Raw genomic sequence first — 25,376 nt, 5'->3', positions numbered from 1 at the left:
GTGTGTGTGTGTGTGTGTGTGTGTGTGTGTGAATGCACCGACCCTGCAGATACCGCTCACCTGCCTTCCATGTCCAGGCCTGGTATGATGAAGTGAAAGATTACACCTATCCCTACGCTCACGAGTGCAACCCGTGGTGCCCAGAACGCTGCTCCGGGCCCATGTGTACCCACTACACACAGGTAGGACAACTGAGTGATGAACTGTCTTGTAGTGCTTTTATAAAGCTGACATWATCATTTTTTCTTCCATATGTTTTTTGGCACATAACATAATTCACAAGTAATTTACACTTTTTGGGATTTTTAGATTTACTGCCATGTTTTTCTCATAGAAAATGAATGGAGCTGTACATCTTTAAAACCTTCAAAATGTGCATAAATCTTTACTGCACTCTTTACCTTTGTTCTGGTTCTGCTTTTTTAGCTCCTTTGCACAAATTTCAGCTTCCTTTGGCTTCTATTTAGCTGAGTTGAGYTTTTTTCTGCAGCTAGATTTCTCTTTTTGTGATCATTTCAGCTTCCTACCACTTTTATCTTACCTCTATCTTACCACCAACAAACACATGCTCTTTCTGTTTCTTTGTGCCAATTTCAGCTATTTCAAATATATATATATAGATATAGCTATTTTTAGGCTAGTTTAAGCTTTTTTAGCTATTCAGCAAGAATTTTTCCTTAAGGATTCATACTACATTTTTACAGGAAATGCAAATTCTCTCACTAAAGATTTGTCAGAAAGATAATACAGAAATAAAAAGAGAAAAGTGTGAACGAGGGGGAAAAGTAAGAAAGCTGGCATTCTCTTCCCTAAGACTTTGCTTAGAAGCTGCTGGAATAATTCTATCCAAAAAAGAAAAGAAAAGAAAAGAAAAAAAAATCACATTTTGCCCACACTGAAACCTGATCACTCTCATCTGGCAGTCAGGCACAGCAGACATCCTGTACTGCTTCACCTGGAGTCCTTTGAAGATGCTGACAGGGGGTCATCCTCAACATGTTTCTGTCTTATATTTCTTTGATGTACTGCAGTCTGAGCAGTCACTTCAATGCAACCTTTGCTGGATTTGCTGGATATATGTCAGTCTATGTGCTGGCTCAGTATCTCCAAAGGCCCTTAAGAATACAATAAAAAAAGATGAACATTCCTGAGGAGGGAGAGCACATGTTTGGGAGGAAGATGTCGGGGGGTTTCTGGAACATGCTGCATTTTTCATCAAATGACACCTAATTTGTCTGTAACTCTACTGCAGCAACTATTTCCTCACACTTTTCCCAGTTTGTGACCTAAGCAAGCYATTATTTATTTAAGCTTAAGCTTATAAGACAAGAAGGTTAGGACACGTGTTTTGCAGTTTACTTTTCTGTGTGTGTTTAAGTGTTAACTAATTTTGACCATTTATTTACTTTTCCTCATTGAAGCTGGTCTGGGCAACCACCAGCCGAGTGGGCTGTGCTGTGCACGTGTGTCCAGCGATGAACGTGTGGGGAGAAATCTGGGAGAACGCTGTGTACCTTGTGTGCAACTACTCCCCAAAGTAAGATCAATATTCTTCTAAATTTAGCTGTACATTAACACCCCGATCCTATTCCTCCTTTCTTAGAAGACCAGTAAATCTCACATAGTTGTGCTGCAAATACAGTATGTCGCTCTGGTTACTTTAGACATTTTGACATATTGTTGCTATTAAAATAACCCATGAGGGAACAATGAAAAGTATTTTCATGATTTTGTTTGACTGAAAACKTTTAAGAATGCTGAGTGAGACRGTTTTCTGCAGTAATAAGGCCATGATCTAAACTAATTTGCTTTGCATTTAGTCAAGCTGTGTATTGTTTACCATCTGTGCAGAGGAAACTGGATTGGAGAGGCCCCATATAAACATGGCCGACCTTGTTCCCAATGTCCTCCCAGCTATGGAGGAGGATGCAGAAACAACTTGTGCTACAAAGGTGAGTGTGASAACCTATTAAAGTTTCATTAATTAGTTTTTAAGTAGCCATTTGAGCACAATGATTTGTCAAGTTACAAAGCACCAAGTCCACATCAAAGTGGGCTAAAGTGTAACTTCTCAGTCATTGTGTGCCTAAAAGTCATGCTTTAGTGCTTAAGTTTACAGAAAACAGGATTTTATTTTTTTTATTCTTGATGCCATTTCACCTGTTAACATAATGCCTTCTTCAGATCTGGTGGGTAGTTTCAAGCTTGTGAGCTGTTGAATGGATAACTCTAGTGTGATTTCAACAGACCTTATCACAAAACATGTTTAAGCCARGCCTGATTTACTGTATGAACATGGTGGCATGGAGGGTTGAAGTCAACATGCTACTATTTTTCCTCTGAACCACCAAAGAATGTAGTGACAGCACTGAAATGCTTGTAACCTAGCATCACGACTTGATGGTGGGATGACAGTCTGTGTAGCTTGCTGGCCACAGGATTTAGAAGAGGAGATACCAGAAGAATCAGAAACTTTAAAAAAAGCTTTATTGTCATTCACACAACATCAAAGATGCAATGCAGAACGAAATTGAAGTTAAGAACACTCCGTTCAGGAGAAAGACACACATAGCAAACATGGGGGTGAACAGATGATCGGGTCTTGCGCAAACATGGTTGCCCTACCTTTTGCAGTTTGGAAAAAAAACACAATAGGATAGGTGAGTTAAAAAAGATGCTCTGATCCTATGTTTACTCATAAACACAGAATCATATGCTCTAAGTTCTCKACATTAACAGTGTTGAGTGAACATATGCCTCCTTGATTCTGCAACGCCAGCTTCTATGTGTAATTTCACAATGATGCCAGACTAGGGTTGGGCATAATCGTATCGTGTGCAATTAATCATCAGAAAAACATTAATTGATTATTTTTTGGCACTTGACAATTAATACGATTAATGCCACCAGGCAAACTAACTGGAGATTTCTCCAGTCAGTCCACTCAGTGCTCCTTTCTGCTTCAAATATGACAAACACAAAAAAACTTATGTAATTTATTTATCTATCAACACAATAAAAAATTTGATGTATAGTCTGAAGTCTGTAATTCTGACACGATTTGGAACAGATTTTTACGAAGAGCAAATCTTTCCCACTAAATTGGTCATGTGACTAGGACATAAGGGTGGTCAGGGACTCCAGGGGATTAATCATTAAATTAATCGTTATCAGCTAAATATCACAATTAATCACAATTAATTTTTTTTGACAATATTGCCCAACCTGACGCCAGACTGGCCAAATTGGTACATTTATGAAAGACCAGTAGTAGCTTCAACAGGAGCTTTACTTTATGGCATATTGTWAAATGCTTTTGGAAAAAAAATGAATAACTTTTGTGAAACTGCTGTTGTCAAACCAGTAGTCTTGAACTTATTAACAAAAACACCATTGGTTAAAGAAGGGTACTGTGCATTCTTCCCCCTACTACACACCCACAATCACACTTTTTGCACTGCAAGACCTGGGCCAGCATGGCTTCAAACCTGGGTTCAACATGTTTGTGTTAGCCCTTATGGCCCACGTTCCACCTTGATTTCTGGAACCCTGAGACCCGTGGTTCATGGCCCATATTTACTGTTGCTCATTGATTGAGTCTCTAACTGAGGAGGTTATGTTTCACAGACAAGAGTAGCCTTACATGAGTCGTTTGCACTGACTACATTTTAGTCACACAAGTTTAACTAAACAACAACAGTAGCAAGTTACAAAACAACAACAAGCTAACATTAGCTTACCTTATTAGCTTGGTCCCCTCCTCTCGTCTTAAGCATCACACTGCTGGATGGTCCTTTTGCTGGATGGTCCATAGATWCTTTATTATGGTATAGTATTTAAATATATACCTGAGAAACACATAATAGTGGCCCTTTAAGGAGCATGACAAAAACATTGTCTGTGATTTGAAAGGAGATTTGCGAAAACGACTTAAATGACTTCAAGCCTCTTCAACTTTCAAGTCTGAAAACACCCTCTTGTTGAACTAAAGAAKCCTTACAGATAAAAGGCCGAACATCTTCAAGAGCCATGAAAGGAAGAACACTTGCCTCTTTTCAAGCTTTTAGCAATCTTTCTCACAGTTGCTGCTGCTCTTCATCTAGCTGAGACATCTTGTTTGTAAACCAGGCATTCTTTCCTTACTAGCCTACATTGTGCAACACATACAGAATGACTGCCAAGTGTCTGGTTTGGTACACTCCTGGAAAGTAATGAGTAAGAGGTTTGAAGTCCAGCATTTTTGACCATTTTGTGGCTTTTAGGCCTTTTGCAATGGTGACCTTAAGAAGACACAAGATAAATCAAATGTTTCAGAGTGACAAAAAGGTCCTACAAAATTAAATTTGTGAATGCACCAGAGTGAATTCTACATGTTGGTGCAYTTACAGACTCTCAGCGCTCAGAGACGGAGGACATGAATGAGGTGGAGAAGCCTCAAGTACCACTCTCACCTCGTACCACCTCCAGACCAGTTCCCAAAACTCCCAGGAAACCTGTGCCCAAACCCTCCACAACACGACCTGCTGTACCCAGGACATCACCTGCAAAAACTCCAAGCAACCCCTATCTTGGTAATCACAGGAACACAAAAAATCAAGCTCTCAATATTTTGTTCCTAATATTAACTTYGTGTCGTATTCTTCCAGCTCACAACATTAAGTGTGAGACCAGACTGAGAGATAAGTGCAAAGGGGTTACCTGCAACAGGTAAGGCTGTTGTGATGAATTTTTGTGCAAAATCTTGATTTATTTGTTTATTTAGCCCATATTTCCTYTCTGCTTATACCTGGCTTTCTTCCTCTGCAGACACAGATGTCCTGCGAATTGTCTGAAYAAGAAAGCAAAAGTTTGGGGAAGTGGTGTTTATGATGCGGTGAGTCTACCTAAAAGAAAAACAAATACGTTTTGTCATTATTCTTGGAGCCCTCATTAAAAAAAAGCTTAAGATTTGCCATGCCTTGGATGATTGAGAATCTACACAAACATCTTTCATCATACMGCAACTTATAATAAGATTATTGACTATTGCATACTTAGTTCATTTTCTTTTTGTCATAGCAATCAAGTGTTTGCCGAGCTGCTATCCACGCTGGGATTATTGACAACAACGGGGGCCTGGTTGACGTCACAAGAACAGACAGGTCTCCATTCTTTGTCAGATCCACAAAGAATGGAATTGAGTCTTTGAGGTATGTATAATTTAAGACTTATGTCTTTGTTAGATAGTAAACAAAATAGATCAGCAGTCAGAATTGATTGTACAGTAACACCATCAACATACTGCACACAAAACGCATTACAAAAGAAGTCCTGCCGCAGAGCTAGAGCAGGATCAATGGGCAGAAAAACAGATTTTTTTTCACAACAAGAAGTATGATGCTCATTTGTATCTTAACAAACAAATGTGGATTWGCAAATTATCAATTATTTGACTTGTTTTTATAAACTTGTCCTTACAGTAAATATAAACCTGGAAACTCCTTTGTGTTGGCCAAAGTACAAGGTAAGAAAATCACTACTTTATTTCTTATTTTTTTAAGAACTCTTATTATTTCATTTAGTTTCACACATTCAGGAACAGAATCTACGCAAGTATTTAAGTGTTTTTCTTTTTCTATTTGTGTGACAGAATATACTGCTGATTGTTACACCACAGTTGCTGAAATCTGCCCTTTCAAAAGACCCTCTTCACACTGTCCAAGGTGCCTTCACACAGTCAACCATATGTTTATTCTTTAGTCCTATTAAAAATGCTATCCTCCTGTTGTGTTTTTATAAATCCTCAAATCAATAAATAATTAAAAATGGCAATTACACATAAATAAACACATGTACTCATGTGGGAATACAAACAATATATGTAATTATTTCTTGGCTCCTAATTTCAAGTAATGAGTCTATAAGTATCAGCTAAAAAAAAGCAATAATAATGATGTATAACTCTTGACTTTTGTTACATTTTTCAGAATTTCCTGCCCAGCCAACTGTAACAGTCAGCCTTCATATTGGTCACCTGTAGTTGGAAACAACATCTATGCAGACGTGAGTATTTATACACATTTAAAAGAGGAATTACACTGAAAGTTCACTGGATCTATTTTTTATTAGTGATGAAAAAACTGAATTATCTATTGTTCTGGAACAACAAAAGGCCTTTAGATGCAAAATTGTGTCATCTTTACCAAATCTCAAACAAAAATACATAAATAAGATTTTACTATAAAAAATAGTGAGGAAATATTTCATATACAATAAAGGAAGTTCAGTTTAACATCAAAGTGAGCAGAAGCCAAAATAAAAACTTGCTAAACTTGTAAAAAAATGACATGTAAAATAAAAAAGTCGAAAGACAATTATTAAAACTAACTAATAGTCTGTCACCAAAAATGCTGCATCCCTTAACTTTACATAAAAAGCAGCACTAATATTTTTGTGAGGCTAGCTCAGAACATGAATGATTTTCGCTGCAGTGTGTGTTCTTCTGAATTACCAGGTTGTAGTTCCTCATCTACCTCAGAGGAAAGAGGCAGAGAAAGGGTGAGTGGTTTAGATCAACACTAAAAAGTCATATTTATCATTGTTATAGTGGATTAGTTCTCCTTAGACTAATCTCATTATATTTAGTTCCCATCAGCTCATTTGTGAAATGTTGCAAATCTGCACAGTCACACAAAGGTCAAGGTGGTGTTGAACCCTGGGTCAAACTTTTACTTGATGATGTCCGTGTGGACAAAAATCACTGTGCCAAAGAGACCCCAAAGAAGGCCCACCAACTCATACTAAAAGTGCCAGGGAATGATTTACAGTCTCAGGCACCCACATTTATTTCTCCAGTGGTGCGGAGGCTAAATGTTGGTTAAACATGAGATATAAAACATCTGGTTAGAACCGCTGGTGGAGCGTACAGTGTGATCCATGTTTAGTTTGGAAAACGAATGATTCTGCTCTGTTGATAAGAGCTCATGGTTTGTTATGTTGGAGCCAGATTTCTGGCGCAGACTCTCCTCCATTTGTGTGTCTCTCAGTGCCTGTGTGTGTGTGTATGTGTGTTAGAAACATGTCTCTTTGTAAGTGAAATATATTATATTCTGTTTAATATTAAGATAATGTTTATGTAGTAAAAATATAGTTAAACCTGTAAATATTGTTCACTGTTTGTCTTCACAGAGCTCCAGCATCTGTAAAGCAGCCATCCATGCCGGGGTAATTAAAACAGATGGTGGTTTTGTTGATGTTCTGCCACTAGAAAGGAGAAAAAGCTACACTGGAGTTCTGAAAAATGACATCCAATCTGAAAGGTATGATCCCTGTACAGTGTAGTTATTCATTAAGAAGTGTAGCTCGTTTATAAATTATTGCAATGGTACATAGATCAGACATCATGTAGTTGTAAATTCTGTTGTGAATTCCAGACATGGATAATTTTAGGCTGCATTTGACTCCATGGACTCATTGCTTGTAGTTTAGTGTAGTGTAGTGTAGTGTAGTGTAGTGTAGTGTAGTGTAGTGTAGTGTAGTGTGTAAATGCATGTCCACACAAGGTGTGTGACAACACTCAGGATCCCATGTGTTTGGCAGCTGTGAAACTTTTAATTGTTAGCTGTGAAATCTGAGGGAATATTGTGGACAAAAAACACGGTGCTATAAAAGGATTAGACCTCCTCAAACCTAATTGGTTGCACAAATTTAAAGTTCATTTCAGATTGACCCACAAACTTCATTTTTTTTTTCAAACCAGAAGAGGGAAAAAATGGGTACGGAAAATAAAAGCGCAAAAATTTGATGTTCAGAAATTGCAACAATGCATTTTTTTTACAATAATTTTAAATTACACATAAAAATATACAGTAGTCTTTTCAGCTGCCCAATTTTCTTACTCTACTGTTAAAAAGAGCAGCAACTTTTTAAAACAAGTTGTTGTCATCTTAAAGTGCCCTCAACGTCAAATTTGTGTAGTAAATACGAATGCAATTTTGGAAAGATATCATTGATAGCATATTGCAAAAATATAAATTCACACTGCTGAGATGAACAGTTGTTGAAATATTTGCACGTGCTGAACCAGGAAGTGATAACAAATGAGAATGAGTGAATGTGAACAGAGCGATGCTCAAATGGCCAACGACAAATAAATAATCGAACACAAATAAACAAAGACCAGAGAGTTCCCCTTTGATGTCACTTCCTGTTTCACTCTGGCTGAGCCAAATTCAAAAGATAATATGCAGTTGTGTGACAAAATGGGCAAAATTACGTGTGTTATGCCAAGTTTCTTAAATGTAAAGATGTTTTTTTTACTTTTTGTATTTGAAGGACATGCGTGTCACAGGCACATGAAGTCATTTAAAGTAGAAAACCTATTTTGGCATAGCTCAAATCAATTCCATTTGACAGGTATTTCAAATATAAAAGAAAACCACTTTTATTATATAGCGTCTTGTTTTATGTTTACGGTTACAGTGCATTTGGTGGGTTTTCTGCATGCACACAATGTTTCACAAATCACCCTCATGTCTGTGGCTGAGCACGGTGGGTGAACTAAGCTCAGGCAAAGAAACACTTTGTGGCCGGTCTCGTTGGCATATGGGCGTGTAAGAGTAATGGTGTGGTTTGGTGTGTGAATGGGCCACACACGGGATCTTTGCTTATTTTACCCACGCATTTCAATCGAGTGTGCAAAGTGCTGAACGGCTAATAACAACCCAGGTTTGATTCGAGGAAACCCAACGCAAAGCAGTGAAGGCCCTACTCAGGGCACTGGAACAGGAGGTCAGCAAGTGGCTGAAGGAGCCTTGGTTCTTTGTGCCAACATCGTGCCAGTGTGGGCAGTTTGGATCGCACTTCGTTGCTAAGGATATAATGACAGCCTATCTCATTACTCCCAGATGGAAATGCTGTCCGTCAATTTGTCAGCTTTCCTACACGAACAATTATCTGTGATAGGACACCGATCGTATCGGCCTGTCACGATTATTGATCGTGGCTTTGCTTCAAGGTCGGTCCGCTAATGAACTAATTAAAATCATTAAGCCAAGCACGTGTGGTCTCTGGAAAAGGCAGACACAGAAATACTGGAGCAGTGAGTCATTCTGCAAACATATTCCTAAAATATTGACTCTTTAGATTAATTTCTTTTGGTTCATTTATCTTCTGGACAAAGAGAGAAAAAAGTAAAAGTTCTATTTTTTTAATACCTAAAACCCTTTTGAGACAAAAGGAGCTATTTTTTTTGAAAAACTACATCAATCATTTAGATATTGATCTTATTTTTATTGATGTTCCTCCCAGCTTTATTCAGATGTTTTTGCTAAAGTGATTGAAAGAGACTCTGTCCGTGTGATATAAGCTGTTTGAGGACTGAAGTATGTCACTAAAGTTCTTGAGCCATAAAATTATTATCTTAGTTTAGTTTTATTGTTGCCTTTCTAGTTTTGATCAGTGTTGCAGCAAAGACTTATGGTTGTTTGAAACATTATCATTGTTCTAAATGCAAAAACATCACTTCTCTGATTTAGAAAAACATCTTGATGATCAGTAATAATACTGGGGCTGCAAACTTTAAAAGCATACAACGTTATCAACTCAAATAAGATGTGATTTCTTTTTATTTCATCTGACACATCTGTTTTCATTTTATCTTTGCTAACAGCAACTTTTTACCATATCTGAGAATGAGCTTTTTCAAAAAGCTTTGTTCTGTGGATTCAATTAAGAGCAAAGGGTGTGTACCAGAGGTAGTCATTGTTTTAAAAGTTCCATGTCTTTATCCTCATGTCCTGAGTCAAGTCTCAAGTCAAGACAAGCAAATGTCAGGTCTCAAGTCTGAAACTTTCGAGTCTTTTTTAAAACAATGTTGCCGTTATATGTGAAATGTAAATAATACTCTGTGCTCTTTAAAAAAAAGAATCATCTCAACTTGCTGCTGAACTTATTAAGTATTTAAAAAAATATTTAAAAAATTGCACCTCTAAAATGTAAAGTTCAAATAAACTTAGCTGCAAAAAATCTTTCCTAAAACTATAATTTTCCATTTTTTTAAATCTGGTTGATTTTGATGTGCTGTGCATCAGCTCATGTACACATATGTACAGAGTGGGGGAAAAAAGAGGGTCTGGGGTCTGCCTTTGGTAATACAGAATAAGTGAGATTAATTAATGGCGCCTGTTTTATAAATAATGTGTTTTAAACTTTAGATTTTGGGTAAAATATCAAGTATTTTCAAGTAAAAAGGTTCAAGTCCAATTCAAGTCCCAAGTCATTAGTGTAAAAGTCCAAGTCAAGTCACATGTCTCCGAACATTTTTTCAAGTCAAGTCTAAAGTCATAAAATTAATGTCTAGAGTCATGTGTCTCGTGTCCCCACCTCTGGTGTGTACCCAAACAGTGAGTAACCTGATCTGAKCTTTCACTCCAATCAAAGTTCTGTAAAATGAATCACAAACACACAAAGGGTTTTTTTTTGGAGTGATAGGGGAAATGAGCTTCTCTACACAAGTCAAGGCTTACAAGGATGTCTGGGTAATGTCAAGAGAAACAGGATTTCTCTGCATGTGTGGAAATTTTAGTTCAACTTCAAGGAGGAGGTAAATGGGACAATGAGTGAACGAAATGGACTGTTGTGCAGCAAAACCACTTGGAAGCTGTCAGACATGAAACCATCACATTCTGCAGTTTCCACCAGAATAATGGAAAACTGCGTCACTCTCTGAAAACCCATTAAAGTCAAATACTGAAGTGGTGGAACTTCCTTTCAGTTTATGTTCTAGATTGTGGTCATTTTTTGTAAGGCTGGAGTTAAGACTTTCTTTATGTCGATTTATAGCAAAAGCAACACAGATGGAGGCTCCTTCCGACTCTTTGCTGTGAAGATATGATGAGACTGAAGAAGAACAGATTCCTTTCAGCTGGTGGTGAGGAGGAAGCGATGGTGCACACAGGTTGGACATCATACTGTATCTGTTTGACTCTGTCTCAATGGAGTCTTAGAAAACTGACAGACACTCTTAATCATTAAACAATAGTCTCAAAAAATTTTCATTGCTCAATCGGTCGATAGTTTAATACTTTTTTAACTTCTCTTTTCATAAACATGCATTATCTGTGAATACGGAATGGTTTTGTATTTTTTTGATGAACTGAACAGGTGGCGCTGGAAGCTTTAGTTAGAAACAATTATGTTTACAAAAATGTTTTTATTACAAATATATGTTGTTTGTTATACACAAGAATGTATACTGATCACACTGTGTTTAATCGTTTTGTACAGATTGTATAATATTTTGTTTGTTTTAATGTTACAATACAACATATTAATTTTATGTTTTAGGGGGAAAAAAGAGCCATTTTTAATGGACTGGTTTATACAATAGTTGTGTTCTGCTGTTGAACATTAAGCTCAAAAGTTCCCCAACCGTTTGAAATAAGTTCAAAAGTCAAACAACTTCTGAAACTTTATTAGATTTTGTACCTATTTATTATGATTATTGCTTTTCAGACAATCATGGTGGGAAAGCTATAGCTATTAACATTCATTAAAATTCTCTAGACACCCCATTTTAGAGTTCACAGTGGGAACCCAACCACCTCTCTGTGAGCCACAGATATTTGTTTTCCAAGTCCTCATAATGTTAACAAATAAAAATACTGAATTTATGAGTGGAGGTGTTGATGGAGCCTGTGGCACAGACACAAAAGTAGGAAGAAAGGGGTGTGAAAGTATTGTTGGGAGGGGGAGTTTGTAAAAATTGGATCAGAGAACGATGGTAGGATCACAGAGTGGGTGCTTTTTGAAACGAACTGTAAAGTTTTGTTTTATCGATTTTATTTCTATATTCTGCTTTTCAAATTTTTCATTTTTTAGTAATTTTTTTGTCCTAATTTTGTAAATACGAATGCATTATTACCCCTTTCCCCTCCCACCTAAGACAATTGAATGTGTTGAGTTTTGTTAGTTTTCCAACCCTGACGCCTGAGTTATTAAAATTTAATGCTTACAATTGAAGTTTGATAGTAATCTGATCAAGATAAAGCAAGACAGATGAAAAATAAGTAAAAAAATGAATAAAACTAGAAAACTGCCCCTTAGTTGTTGGGGTCTCTAAGGCACAAAGTAATAATAAACATGCATCAAGTCTACTTGTGTTGCATCAATTTTCCAAGAGCTTTTGAAGCACTGATCTGAGAAGACACTAAAAAAACTCCACTTTTCAGAATTTCTAATCAAAAATGTCTTTTGCATAATTATTTTATCCATCTGTCTTGCTTTAAAACTTTTAATTTTTCAGAGTTATATAACAGAAAATAGTCTTATTACGTGAGAAGTATTAATGAAAAATGTTTTTGTAGGATTAGCCTGTCCAGTTATGATCCAAAAGAACCATTAACATATTTGTATATCTATAAATGCAGCTCTTTTTTGCCCCATTTGTTCATTTTCTTTGAGATTCGATCATTTTATTTGTGCTCAGTGTAAAAGCCAATTTTTAAACTGCAAACATGTGCCTTAAAGTATATTTTAACTTTCAATCTATTTATTCTACCTCACTCCTATTGCTATGCTATGCTTTTGAAATCTTAAGGGATTTTTAAAAAAATAGAAAATACAAAAGGTTTTGTAAAATTACTGAAACTGTAAATACTATCATTCGTTTTTAAATCCTACTTTTGTAAAATGTTAATTGAAACAAGTAAAAAAAATTTTTTTGATACCTGTCTTGGCTGTATTGTTATTTTTTTACACATGTGTAGGATATATTCTGTACTGTTTGCACAATTTCAAAATAAAGTATCTTTAATAATTGCAAATCTACCTGTTTTATTTTCAGTGTTGTTTTAAAAAAACAGTTTTACAAATTTAAGTGTTGATGTTTTTTGCTTTAGAGATTGTGTACATGCTTGGCAACTTTTCAGCATTTTATAGTTAGTTTAGTATAGTATATGAATAACATTGCATAAAAATGAACATAGTTTTTCCTCATCTTAAATTAAAACAAAAAAGCATTAGTTTGGTCACAAAACATAACTAAAACAAAACTGTCTAACTACATAATTAGACAGTGAAGAAGACATTTGTTTAGCAGTTTTTCACATTTAAATCATCTTTGCTACATTCAGCAAATATTAGTTTGTTTGATTCCCAAACTGTACTTTAAAAGAAGTGCATGGGTAAAATCTATGTAACTTGAATTATGAATGAATTTAAGACCAAGACCACCCACTATTTGTTCGTTGTCTTTGGAGGGGTATTACTGACCGTGTTCATCTCCTGACTCTGCTTTCTTGGGCTCAAACGGGCCAAAAGAAGTGAAACATCATATCATAATGATCACTTTTTAAAACCACTCACAGAGAACCTTCTGCCAGCAGGAGTTTTCACTCACGTAAAACGTTGTTATTGTTTTTTTCAGTTTTATACTTCATATTCTCATTCTGCAGAAATTAAACAAGATGATAAAGTCACCATGTTAAGTTTAAACTTTTAACTGTTTTTCCATGAGAACAAGGCTCATTTCTCTCCTCACTGAGGCAGATGTTCAGTTAAGCCCCTGGTTGGAAACAACTCTGGACGTTTCACTGATAAACAGCTGCCTCTGGCTGCTGGGATGACCGTTTTACTCCCATTGTCAGTGGAAATAAAGGTTTTTTATTATCACTTAAAATCCCCAAACTGCTTTGAACCAAAGCTCTTTCCAACTTTCAGGTCCTCTATTCCTTCTGTGTTCTTTCCACAACATAACCTTTTGGTTGAAGTACCAGTTACATAACCTACAAATACCAGAGAAATAGACATGTCTACTAATTGTTTTAACATTTGTTGCATTTGATATATTTTGTTAGAACCTCACAGTTAAGCCTCAGTCATTTCCTGCTTGAATTTGATCAAACAGTAGACTTTATATGAGGTTTGTTTTGGGATAATCTGAAAGCCAAGAAAAAAAACTAGATTGTTTATTTACAGGTATTCTTTTATTAAATGTACAGTTTGCAACATAAAAAATAATTTCTGTCCATAACTGAAACCCTTTTTATTCAAGATCTTGTAATGGTGATGTGAAAGTTGCACTGTTGTGTGACGTTTTCTCTTGCACATTCTAAAGATTTTCATTAGGGTTAAACTATTGCGACCAATCTAAGGAAAAAGAAAAGGTTTGAACAAATTTTTCACAATTTGAGCTAAGCAAATCCCTGACCTGTTGTTTAATGTGAATAGGCTTCTTAAAGAACCCTCTTTATATATCTTCTAAGTTGATCAGTTAAAGTGCCTGTGACATCAAATTTTGAGAAAACATGAAGGCATTTTTGGAAAGATAACATTATAACAATGCAAAACAAATTTCACGCCGCTGAGATGAACAGTTGTTGAGATTTCTGCATGTGAAGTAACAGGAAGTGATGTCAAATAGGAATGTCTTCATGTAAACAGAGCGTTGCTACAAGGCTAACAACACAGACTGTAGAGAAGAATCTGATGTTTCTTTACATCATTTTGAGTTTAAGAGTTAAAGTTTAAATGATGTTGTTTTAATAAACAAAGACCAAAGATTTTATTTTATTAATGAGTTCCCCTTTGATGTCACTTCCTGTTTTACTTTGGCTGAGCCAAATTCAAAAGAAAATAGGCCAGTCATGTGACAAAATGAGTAAAATCATGTGTTTTAGGGCAATTTTCTTTAGTATAAAAATGTTTTTTTTATTACTTTTTCTACTTGAAGTATATGCATGTCACAGGCACTTTAAGGTTAAACCCAGTAACCCTCACGCACCACGACAGAAACACATAACTGTAGTATTTTGTATAAAAAGAGGTTCAACTTTATATTATTTCAGACAGTAACATTCTTCGATGAGGAAAAGCTATTCCATAGCATTACATTGTTTCACATATAGACCGATTTAACATTGAAATTCAGGCACAGAAACACAACTCACAGCACTGCAGTAAGAACTCAATGATAAGATGAAGTGGGTTTTCAGTTTTGAGACATTTACTGGATAAATCCTAATGAGACAAACTTTTAATATAACGTAGATGGAAGGGATGAACTCCAGCGACAGCAGTGATCCACATATTTTCCTTCAACTAATGGTGACATTTCTGTTTTTGTCTGAATTTCCCTCGAAACGTGATTGATTGGTGTTAAATCTTGTACAGTAGTTTGTGGTTTTCTGATGAACTCCAGTGGTTTTGATGTTTCTTTGACCTTTGTTTAAACGTTAAATTTGACAGTTGCGGTTTCTTTTACAGAAGCTTGACCAAGCTTAGAAACAATTTAGCTCAGCAGCAAAAATCAGGACAAAAATACTCGACGAGAGTCTCTAAATCACACAGTGTTTGACAATAACTTGATATTTAAATATACAATACTGTTTTGCTGAGTGGAAAAGTGAAAACTGCCAAGAGTCCACTGAGCTCTCGTGTAGTTTTGCATCATTAGAGGGAACCATGTGTATTTGTGGCTATGCCTATGGTATTCTCAGTCAAATTTAATGCAGAGAATTTTATTATTGAGGTTAGGTTGACTTACTAGTAGTCTCATTTGTAGATACCAGATAATATCTTTTTTTAAATGGTACAGAATTGGTCCAGCTTGGAMAGACTTTTCATGTGAAGGATTTTTAGATTTATAGAGACTTGGATGAAATGCAACAAGAGACACGAAACAAAGATGTGCGATCGTATGACAGGACTGTTTCTGACCTGCTGTTTAACCATGGGAATGCTACAAAGTGATTAAATTCTAAGTATAGACGTCACTCAGTTATCCGTCTAAAGGGAACACTTGAAATTCGGTGGTATTTGTTGTAATCAAAAAGTTAGTTTCCTGGCTTCTTCATTTCTACTGTCATCTGCTTTAGGTTATTAATCATTATAGAATTGTTTGCACAATTTCAGTATGTGATTCAATTCATCCACCCATCTATCCATCCATTATGTTTTAACTGCTTCTTCCTTTCAGGGTCACTGGTGCCCACATCCAGCAGTCACAGTGCGAGGGGCGGGGTGCAGCCTGGACAGGTCACAAACCCATCACAGGGCCACATAGAGACAAACAAGCATTCACTCTCTCAWGTAGGGACAATTTAGAGTTACCARCTAGCCGAACATTCATGTTTTTGGTCTATGGGAGGAAACCGGAGYACACGGAGAAAACYCATGCATGCATGGAGAGAACAYGCAACCTAGTTCAGMTCATTTAAATAAAGCACCACATTTTATTTCCATGATTTTCAATTTAAACAAATTAAAGTGCAATTTATTTATAAGTCCAAGACAGCTGGGATGAGGCCAAGATAAGATTTATATTATAAGATTCTAATTACGTGTAAATCCAGTTTAATTTAGAATTAATATACTTCATTTCAATCTAGTTCAATCCCATTGTATTTATAAAATGCCGTTTTTGATAGTGAAGACTAACAGATTTCCTTTCTTTGATTCAATCCCTTCCATTCGGAGCGTACACAGTGTTGGGTGAGGAAGAAGAGGAAAAGCACTCTTTAGGGAACCAGTCAGAAGGGGCAGCCATCTGCCTCCACTGGGGGTGGGAGGTGAGAGGTCAGGATGGAAATTTGTGATGCTCAATCCATGGTTTTTCTAAGAGTACCACCAGAGTAAGTCACTGGCTGTATTCCAATAGGAATTTATGTTTTAATTCATAAAAGGCAATCCCTAGTGAGAAAAAAAAAAGGCTGTGTGTCAAAAAGAAAATGAAGAGCAGTCAGCAGTGATGATGTGCAGTGAGGCACAGCTGAAGTGTCACTGCCAGGATATGTGCATCCTGTATTAGTCTTGGATTTTCATCATGTCTGCATTTACTGTTTCTCAGAAAGTTTTTCTTTCTCCTTTGTGACGCACATTAATTCTGGGCACAGAGGGCTCAGAAGATTAAGAGCCCACAGGCTGTGTTTGCACAATTTGTTCAATAAATTTCTTCTTTTGTGGTATAAAACACAGTTCTTCTTTTGCCAGCACATTAAGATAAAACATGTACATATGAAGTTGCTCAATATTAAGTCTTTTGTCACACGTGGTGTTTACTCCAAGTTTTTATAATCAGATCAGTGACACATAATGAAGTATCTAAGAGTTCCTGGAAGATTTTGAGAATAAAGATTAGAACATAAATTAAAAATTTTAAATGAACCACAAATTATATAAAGACAGATATTAACACATGTAGAAGCTTGTGCAAAATAAGTATTAGTAATAAAACCTCTTTCCTGATTGTGAAATTGTGGAAATCCGTTTTTCTTCACAGTATGACTTCAGATCAGAGCACAGAGCCCCCGAGTTAAAACACATCCCAAACATCTACAGATGTTATTGACGTGTTTTTGTTGTGTTCTAACCAGCAAGTGTCAGCACCGTTACTTTTTTGTAACGAGCTGTCTGATATTTCCCCAAACTTAGTGATGAAAAATATCAGCCTGGTACGGGAAAAAAAAAAGGACGATCAAAGATGTTTTATTGATCACAGATGGTAATAATGTTTTTCAGGTCTGGTAAGACCTCTCTGCTTCCCCAAACGTTCATCAGGAAAGTCTTTTAGTCCAGCATTTGTCTGATGTTGAGTTCATAAAACGATGCCCAACTGTTACATAAACCTGCTGTCAGAAACAAAGTCTGAAGATGGAGAACCTCATTATATATGTCAGAACAAAGGACTCACTCATGGCCTGGTTTTGGTTTCTGTCATCACACAGTGAAGCCGACTCTTAATCACATGCTGGTAATGGATGGCTGCCTCTTTTGTGCCATCTCTTTTGGGTATTGCCCTACATGGTGAACATATGAATCCAATGAGTGGCACAAGAGTTTGTCAGCATTTTGTTCTCAGCGGAACCGTGGAACAAGTGGAAAGTTCTGCTGAAGTAAACAAAGCCTGAGGGGTATTGTCTGTTTAAAAAGCTCTACCCTCAGACGGTTTGTGAAAGAACCCAAGCGGTGTGAAGCAAAGTTATAGGATTCTCAGGAACTCACCATTCCTGGTAGAAGTGTTGAAGGTTTTATAAGGCTTTTAGGGATTCTTCAGTGTGTTTATCGTCCTGACAGCCATCTGAACAACAAATGATCATTCATCCTCAGCAAATACAGAAATCAGACAAGGTGCAAACAAATCATCCAGTCAGCTTGTTGGGGAGATGGTGTCTACTTCTAGCTGAATAATGTATTTGAGTATTTTGACACCTCTGCTCAATATTCAATCTTTTGTTTTGATTTTAGTCTATTTTTGTGTTTTGCTTTGGTTTTTATRTTTTTATCTTTCTGGTGCTTTTTGCTTTGTGCTGGAAGAAAAAGAGCAAGCATGCTAATTACAGCATATTTACATCTGTATGTATTATTTATGTGCTTGTCCTGTTCAAATGTATTATTGTTGTTATATAAAAACTTAAGTTCAGTTTGAAGTGATACTGATGTGTAAATGAACWTCCTGAACAGAATGAAGCTTTCTTTTACCATATTGTGAACATTGTTTCAAGCTGTTTTAAAAAKAATTCATGCTGTTGTTAATTATATAAAGGCCCTTATTTTTAATTCTTATGTTAGCAACACAAGTTCTTCATGTCCCGAGGCTTCTTTTCCCATGTTATTGATGTTGTCTGCTCTGATGCTGGCATCGGCTTCTCATGCCAAGACAAATGTCAGCCTGAACGTCACAGCCCAAGTCCAAGTTTGTGGTGGTGACTTTGCTGTATCAGACTCTGGAGGAGTTCTACTGAAGGGGTCTGGGAAAGGTTCAGTTCCCAGACAAATAGGTTGAGCGTTGRTGGCCTTTTCCCTAGAATTTTAATGTCTTACTGGCAGGTGCTGCAAGAAAAGAAATTTTGATTATGCATATGTTTATTCTAAAACTTTAATCTCAATTCTCAGTGACTTGAGTTTGAGTTTGTGGGCCATTGTCGAGTTAAATACCATTCTGACCTCTWATTTATATTTCATTTAAGTTAGCACATTATAATCAGACAACTGTGRTGAATGCATGTTGTTTTTGCTTTTTTAATTATGCAAAATTTTGTTTTCACGCYATAGGAATGTTTTTCTAGCTGTTTTTGGACTTTAATTGTCATGAGCTGTTTCTTGTTAGCAGAGGCCTTTGATATGTTATCATGGTTCTAAAACAAAAAGCAGAAATGGTTAGCATTTTGTAATTCACGGCCAATAATTACAAAAGTARGCGGATTGCTGTGCTATATTTGAAAGCACGTTTAGTCTCAAGTCAAACAGGAGAAATACCAAAACAAAACTTAAAAAAAAATCTGTCTCTCCACAAACCATAAATTATATTTTGGGAGTTGTGGCTGGAGTTTGACGTCTGAGGCAACCAGCTGACTCAGTGGGGTGTTTTCCTGTTGGTGCGCGTTGTAGGGAGTAAGAGGAGATAAAACTGCTGAAAACAGCGTGAGACCATGCTAACAAGCCTCCTGACGTGAGTCATCTGTAAAACTTCCTTTAGTTGAAATGCTTTCTTGAAAATTATGAGCTGCATTAAATGAAAGAACTTTCCAAGTATTGGCAACGTGACGAWTGGGCAATCACAATAGCCTCCAACCACACCTGTCCGGTTTACAAAAAGCATTTTGTGATTGAGGAATATTTTCAGTCTTTAAGTCACATTTTTTTAAATCACTCCACAATGTCATTTACAGCAGGCTGARATGGAATCGCATGACGGTTCAGTGGTATCGTTACTAGTTGGTTAGAGCAGAGGTTCTCACACTGGGGTCCCAGGACCGCCAGAAGTTCATAAGCTGTAGCTTGGGGGTCCCCAAAATAAATTACAAAAATATAATTAAATATGTAATTTCATTTTTAAAAAGTGTGTAGATACACAAAGGAACCAATAGGTCAGTAAAACAAACATGCTTAACCACACACACAAAAAAATAAAATAAAATAACATTATTCCCATGGCATTAAGTGGTTAAAATATCAGTAAATTATTTGTAATCAGCATGAGGTTTTTGAGGGAAACCCTGGAAATATCTCCTCTGGGGTTCCCAGGCCCTAAAAGCCATGGGTTATATAGAGTTGAAGTGGAATGAATAGTAAGTTAAATTTATTAGGTAGTTTATTCAGACATAAATACAAATAAGTAGCCTGGCCCTTGCCTTCCTACGCAATTCAGCTCAATTCCAGTTTCCCTTCCCTGCTCCATCTTTCTTCCATTGACAAGGATTTCCATGGTAGAATTTTAACCAGACCAATCAGTGAACAGGAGAAGGAGTTTTGAATGATGATGTCGATTTTCTGTGCCATTTTAGTCAGCCTGTTAGCAATGGCAGCAGAGGAAGTGAATGAAGTCAGTCCGTGTTGACAAGCCTTCCAAATTAAGACAACGTGGCCTCTCAAAGCCTGCAACACTCATTTCATTCAACTTAGTACTTCTCTCTTCCCAGTAGCRGAGAGTTGTTCATTGCGCATGCAATTTCTGGTTAGCTTCTTCGCTTAGCCTCTTTCACGGTCGAGCTGGCACACTAGATATGTCACGGCCAAACGTTGGCGATTGAGTAAATCAGATCCAGTCTTTTTAAACTTCAACTGAGTCCACGCCTCCAGCAAGCAATCGCTCAATAGCCACAAGTCCAGACCCTCTGTACGAAGYGAAGCAAAGAACAAGGGGCTGCTTTACCGGCTAACAAAAAAGCACAATAAAGCCTTTTTTGACCAAAAGCTTGTCTGAATGAATCTTCAGCTGCTTTTTAAGGAAACAAAGTCAATGCAACAGAGAATGAACACGCAAACTCTCTGAAACACCACACAGAAACCAAATAAAAACATATATTTTGGAAAACCAACGAGCAAGTGCTTACTAGCTGATTGCTACACATGCTAGTTTGATATTCAGTCTTGAGAAATGCGTATTTTTCAGTGTCTGTTGTCAGCATTCTGTATGCATCTGTGTATTCTTCTAGAAAAAAAGAACAGTCTTTATTTTGTGCTGGCAGCCGTAGGACTTTTGTGGATTTTGCTTTCCTGATGTGTTCTGACTCAGAACAATTCATCATCCACTCCCAGATTTTTTAAATATTACGCAACACAATATAAATTAGAGTTGTTTTTTTTTCTTCTGTGATCCAGGTTGCACATAGAATTTTGGGGGAATTTATTTTCACCCGCTGCCATGAAAGGTGGGAGGTGAAGTAAATTACATNTGTGTGTGTGTGTGTGTGTGTGTGTGTGTGTGTGTGTGTGTGTGTGTGTGTGTGTGTGTGCTCCCGTAGCCGTGTGTTTCTCCATCTGTTAGCAAATGTCACAAACCAGAACTTCTACAACTGAATTAGTTTTGGAGTCAACCCCAATTTAAGATTACCACCAAYGCTAATCGACTTTAGTGAACACAAAAATGGCTACAACTTAGTCATTTTGACAAATATTGATGTAAAATTTGGTTTTGGTGGTAACCGAGAGTCATTCCCATTACATAGTGCTAACAGATCTTGCAAAATCTTTTTTTAAAACTTGCATGCAAGATGATGATGCGTGCATTTCTTTAAGGCATGCTGCCTTCATATACAGTATTTTTACTTTTTAGTCAAAAACATTTATGATCAGTCAGAAACTTAAACATAAACTGTGGTCAGAAATGTAGTTTTAAATACTGCCAATAAATGAAAATACATTTTTACATCATTATTTTGTTTAATCCAAATATTGAGGCAACAAACCAAATAATTTATCCACATACAGTTAATTTGAGTCATGTGATATGGAAGATGATACAGTATATGCTGTTGCTCTTAGCTTCTGGATTGTTCCTATAGTATTTAAGCCCACATGGAAAATCTGACCAAGATTCAACTTTGTGGAAAGTTTTATTCCACAGTGGAGACCAAGTGTCAAACAAACATCTGTAGATACATGTTGAGTGGTTAAATCTTGCAATATAATCAAAATAAAATGTACCTAGAAGATGTTAGATAACTTATTACGTGGAAGGAGTCCCTTTTTTTTTTTTACATGATTTACTCATTGTGTTTGGAAAGCATGCTCTCTTGCTAAAGACCGCATGCTTCCCAGTTTTGGCTAGGTGTTGGTCCAAGTTTAAAAAGAGAGATCAGTTAGGAATAAAGTGAAGTGAAGTGAGATGTAGTCTRCAGAACCTGGCTTTTCTTTTCTTTTTATTGATAAATATCCAAAAATCACTGGTAACCGTCCAATGCTGGCATCAATAGGTGTTGAAAGTGAATGGGGAGTCATATCGAGTAGAGTGTATTTGTTAAAGAACAAAGTCATCAGAGGTGTCAGGTCCTGCTAAAGGTCACGTGTGTCATAAATTTGCATAGGGTTCAGAAAGGGTAACAGAAARATGATGATTTGACTTCAGCTGCACAGCCTGCTGGATTCTGTCTGTTTTCCATTTGCATTCTGAATGAGTGCAGACTGCTGCTCTGTCGTATCTGTCATTCAGGAAACTCACTGTCAGTGACCAGACTGGGAGCCTTCTTAAACCAAGATATAAATTTACATGATGCATCGATATGTGGAAACTAATGCACATTTTGGAAAACATTCTGCCCCATAAAACACATCTTGTGAATGATTCAGTCTGAGCCTCAGTTAATTGCTTGCATTTGTTGTGCAAGGAGTGTGTGTTTCGTTCCGCTAGTCTGCAGTGGAAAAACTCTGGCTGAGCGGTTGTGCTGTGGTTTATTCCCCCTCGACTCTCCCAGAATCTCCCTAAGCAGGTACTTGCATTGCTTCCCTGCATCACGGAAGCTAAAAACCCTCAAAGTTTGCAGTAACTTCTGCTTTCTGTGTTTTTGAACACAAAGTTTCTGCATGTGCATAACTGTGTGCYAATGCACGAGTTAATTGTCCTTCCTTGCTTGTACACTTCAGTTAAATTGATTCTGACCTAAATTCTTTAAATCTACTCGAAGAAGAAAAAGCAACACTCAACAGATATCTGCTTTGTCTCAGCAAACACAGCTGTTCCAGCAGCCCCACCTCAGCCTGCTCTGTGTGAACTCTTTTCCCCAGAACTCTCTTGGCCAAACTAACCACGCAGGTCAGTGCAGCAGCGGTCAGTTTATCCTCTGCCGTGCAACATGAGGTTTAATTTTTTTTAGCTCATAGACAGAGAGCTGATTTTTGCGAACTCGATGACTGAAGCTGTGGATAAAATTAATGTCCAGGTTTGGCTCTTTAACGCTGAACATTTTTACCAACAGAGAACATAATCATCTTTGGAAACTCTAACTTGCTCCAATACAAGTTATATAAAGACTTTAATCTTAATCTTACTCTGTTAAACATTTGTGTTTGTTAGATTATTTCATTGTTGAGCCAATGCTTCTTATTAATAAATCTTTTACCAGTGGAAAACCTGTTAATTTCTYTTTTAAATGATGCCACATAAGGAACATGCATTTGTGGGATGAGCAATAAAGCTGAGCATGTGGGTTGTGCACATGAAAAATTTGTCAAATCTTCTCTGTCGAACAGCTTATTCTGTTATTGCTATTAACTCGTGTTTTGAGCTACGAATAAGATTTATTGTCATGAAGCATTGTTACAACAAATAAATAATCTACCAAACCCAAATTTTCTTACTTTTTTTGCTAAGTATAATTGTCCATAGTATCAACGGTAAGAAAAAAAAGGCATCTCTTCTCCCACCTCCCAGGGATTTATATATAACTTCTGGAGATAAGCACCAGCTCCTTCGTGTCCCAGAAAAGAAAATGCAGGTGAAAAAACAAAAAATAAAAAATGGATGTATTGATGGACAGACAGGAAAAAAAACTGTGGCTTGAAAAAGAAAGCAGAAACAGAGAAAAAGCTTTTACTGACCTCTACTGGCAAACCATGATCTTCACTGATCAGTTCAGACGAAAGTTTTGGACAGTATCATCAATCAGCACATGCCTGAATGGGGGATTTCTGAATGGACATTAAAAGTCATTTATGTCTTACCACCACAAACAAAAACAATATTTAGGTGTGAAAAAAACCCTCAGTTGCTGCTGTGATCCTGAACGGAGAAATGGGTGAAAAAATGATGAGGATGAATGGATGCATTCTTATATCTGTTCCCGGTGTTTTAAATGTGACAGAGTTTATATTTATTGGCCCACAAACTGTTTGAAGCTTATAGTTTACTTGTTGCTTCCCGAGGTATTTGTTAGGAAYGCTGAGCTCAGGTATGTCCTGGGAACACTGGCAGCTTCTCCTTGTTTGTGCACCTCAGTGCCAGTCTGCGTGGGCAGGAGGATGGTCACTTGGAAGAGCTGTGTGAGACAGAAACGTTTCAGGMTTGGCATTTAACATTTGAAGGGTCACTTTTCACGAAAACAGTTTTATCTTCAACTGTTTGTAGTTTTGACTGTCCTGGATGTTCATAGAAATGGTTTTTACCAGCTTGTAGCCAAGATTCGTATGTTTCGGTGGATACCAAATATGTCTATGTCTAACTAAAAGAACTTAGAGTTAAAGTGGCAAACAAGGGGTCTGGGGCTTAAAAGATGAATGAACGAGTTGGCGGACCAAACTGTTGTCACTCACGGGCCGGATGTGGCCCGCGGACCACCAATTGAATAGCCCTGCACTAGTGTTACTTATATTTTAATACTGTTGAAATGTTAATGTGACACCCGTGTGACAACCAGTATTGTTGAATATTAAACACTGGTTGGTGTTAAATAAAAAAGTGTGCTAAAATTGAACACTTTCACAAATTTTATTTTAACATCAGCAAGTGTGGACACAGATATACACATTGTTGGTGTTGAAAATAACACTGTGGGTGTTAAATTAACACTGGTATTATGTAAAAAAAATCTGTTTCTATTATAAATGCATCTCTTTTTATTGAGCTTAGCGACAACACCTCTTTATTTCGAAGCAGCATATTTTCGTCTTTAATTCATCTGTAAATTCCTTTCGGGATTAATAATAAAGTATTCTTGTATTCTTGAATTTGAATTGAACGAAATTACTCAGGAGGATTTCGCCTTCAAGTCAAGATTCAGGTCAAAGACTCCCTCTGACTCAACTACCGCGAGACTGAACCGATGTCATGGCAACGGGAAACAAGTTCAGTCCGTCCGTGTTGTTCCGACGGTTTTAGCTGCTGAGTTTGTTAAGTTATTAATTTATTTTATTGGAATGGCACATGRCGATTTGCGGGTGGAGTGGATCCGACAGAAGGTCACCGCCGGTTTTGTTTTAGGCAAAAAGTATCCCGAGTGTTTCGACGAACTCCTCAAACGGGACAATGGACAGGAACAGGAGAAAATTGTCCGCTTTTTGAACGTTGTCTCTGAGGAGGACCGTAGTTCGTGTCTGTACTTTTTCAAAACAATAAGAGAGGAAGAAGTTGAAGTTCCTCTTGGTAAGTGTTATGATATATGTATACAGTATATATATATATATAT

General features: G+C 36.9%; 2 protein-coding genes across 2 annotated transcripts in view; both read left to right on the top strand.

Moving 5' to 3' along the window:
• The window catches only part of crispld2 (cysteine-rich secretory protein LCCL domain containing 2), a gene marked incomplete in the record, with an annotated part of 23,670 nt that extends 10,867 nt beyond the window's left edge, over positions 1-12,803 (top strand). The window contains 12 exon segments of the mRNA XM_014027382.1: positions 50-182; positions 1,422-1,537; positions 1,852-1,952; positions 4,389-4,571; positions 4,647-4,707; positions 4,807-4,873; positions 5,059-5,189; positions 5,460-5,503; positions 5,630-5,702; positions 5,967-6,042; positions 7,168-7,298; positions 10,822-12,803. Coding sequence (XP_013882836.1) covers positions 50-182; positions 1,422-1,537; positions 1,852-1,952; positions 4,389-4,571; positions 4,647-4,707; positions 4,807-4,873; positions 5,059-5,189; positions 5,460-5,503; positions 5,630-5,702; positions 5,967-6,042; positions 7,168-7,298; positions 10,822-10,873 — 1,168 coding nt within the window.
• Positions 12,804-25,050: 12,247 nt separating this feature from the next.
• The window catches only part of LOC106530179 (dynein heavy chain 10, axonemal), a 3,709-nt gene continuing 3,383 nt past the window's right edge, over positions 25,051-25,376 (top strand). Inside the window, exon 1 of the mRNA XM_014025769.1 lies at positions 25,051-25,334. Coding sequence (XP_013881223.1) covers positions 25,108-25,334 — 227 coding nt within the window. The 5' untranslated portion in view covers positions 25,051-25,107. The remainder of the gene's footprint in view (positions 25,335-25,376) is intronic.

This window comes from Austrofundulus limnaeus, unplaced genomic scaffold (assembly GCF_001266775.1).
Source record: "Austrofundulus limnaeus strain Quisiro unplaced genomic scaffold, Austrofundulus_limnaeus-1.0 Scaffold5, whole genome shotgun sequence".
NCBI lineage: Eukaryota > Metazoa > Chordata > Actinopteri > Cyprinodontiformes > Rivulidae > Austrofundulus > Austrofundulus limnaeus.
Note: the sequence above shows the minus strand (reverse complement) of the source record. Positions and strands in the feature narration are given on the sequence as shown.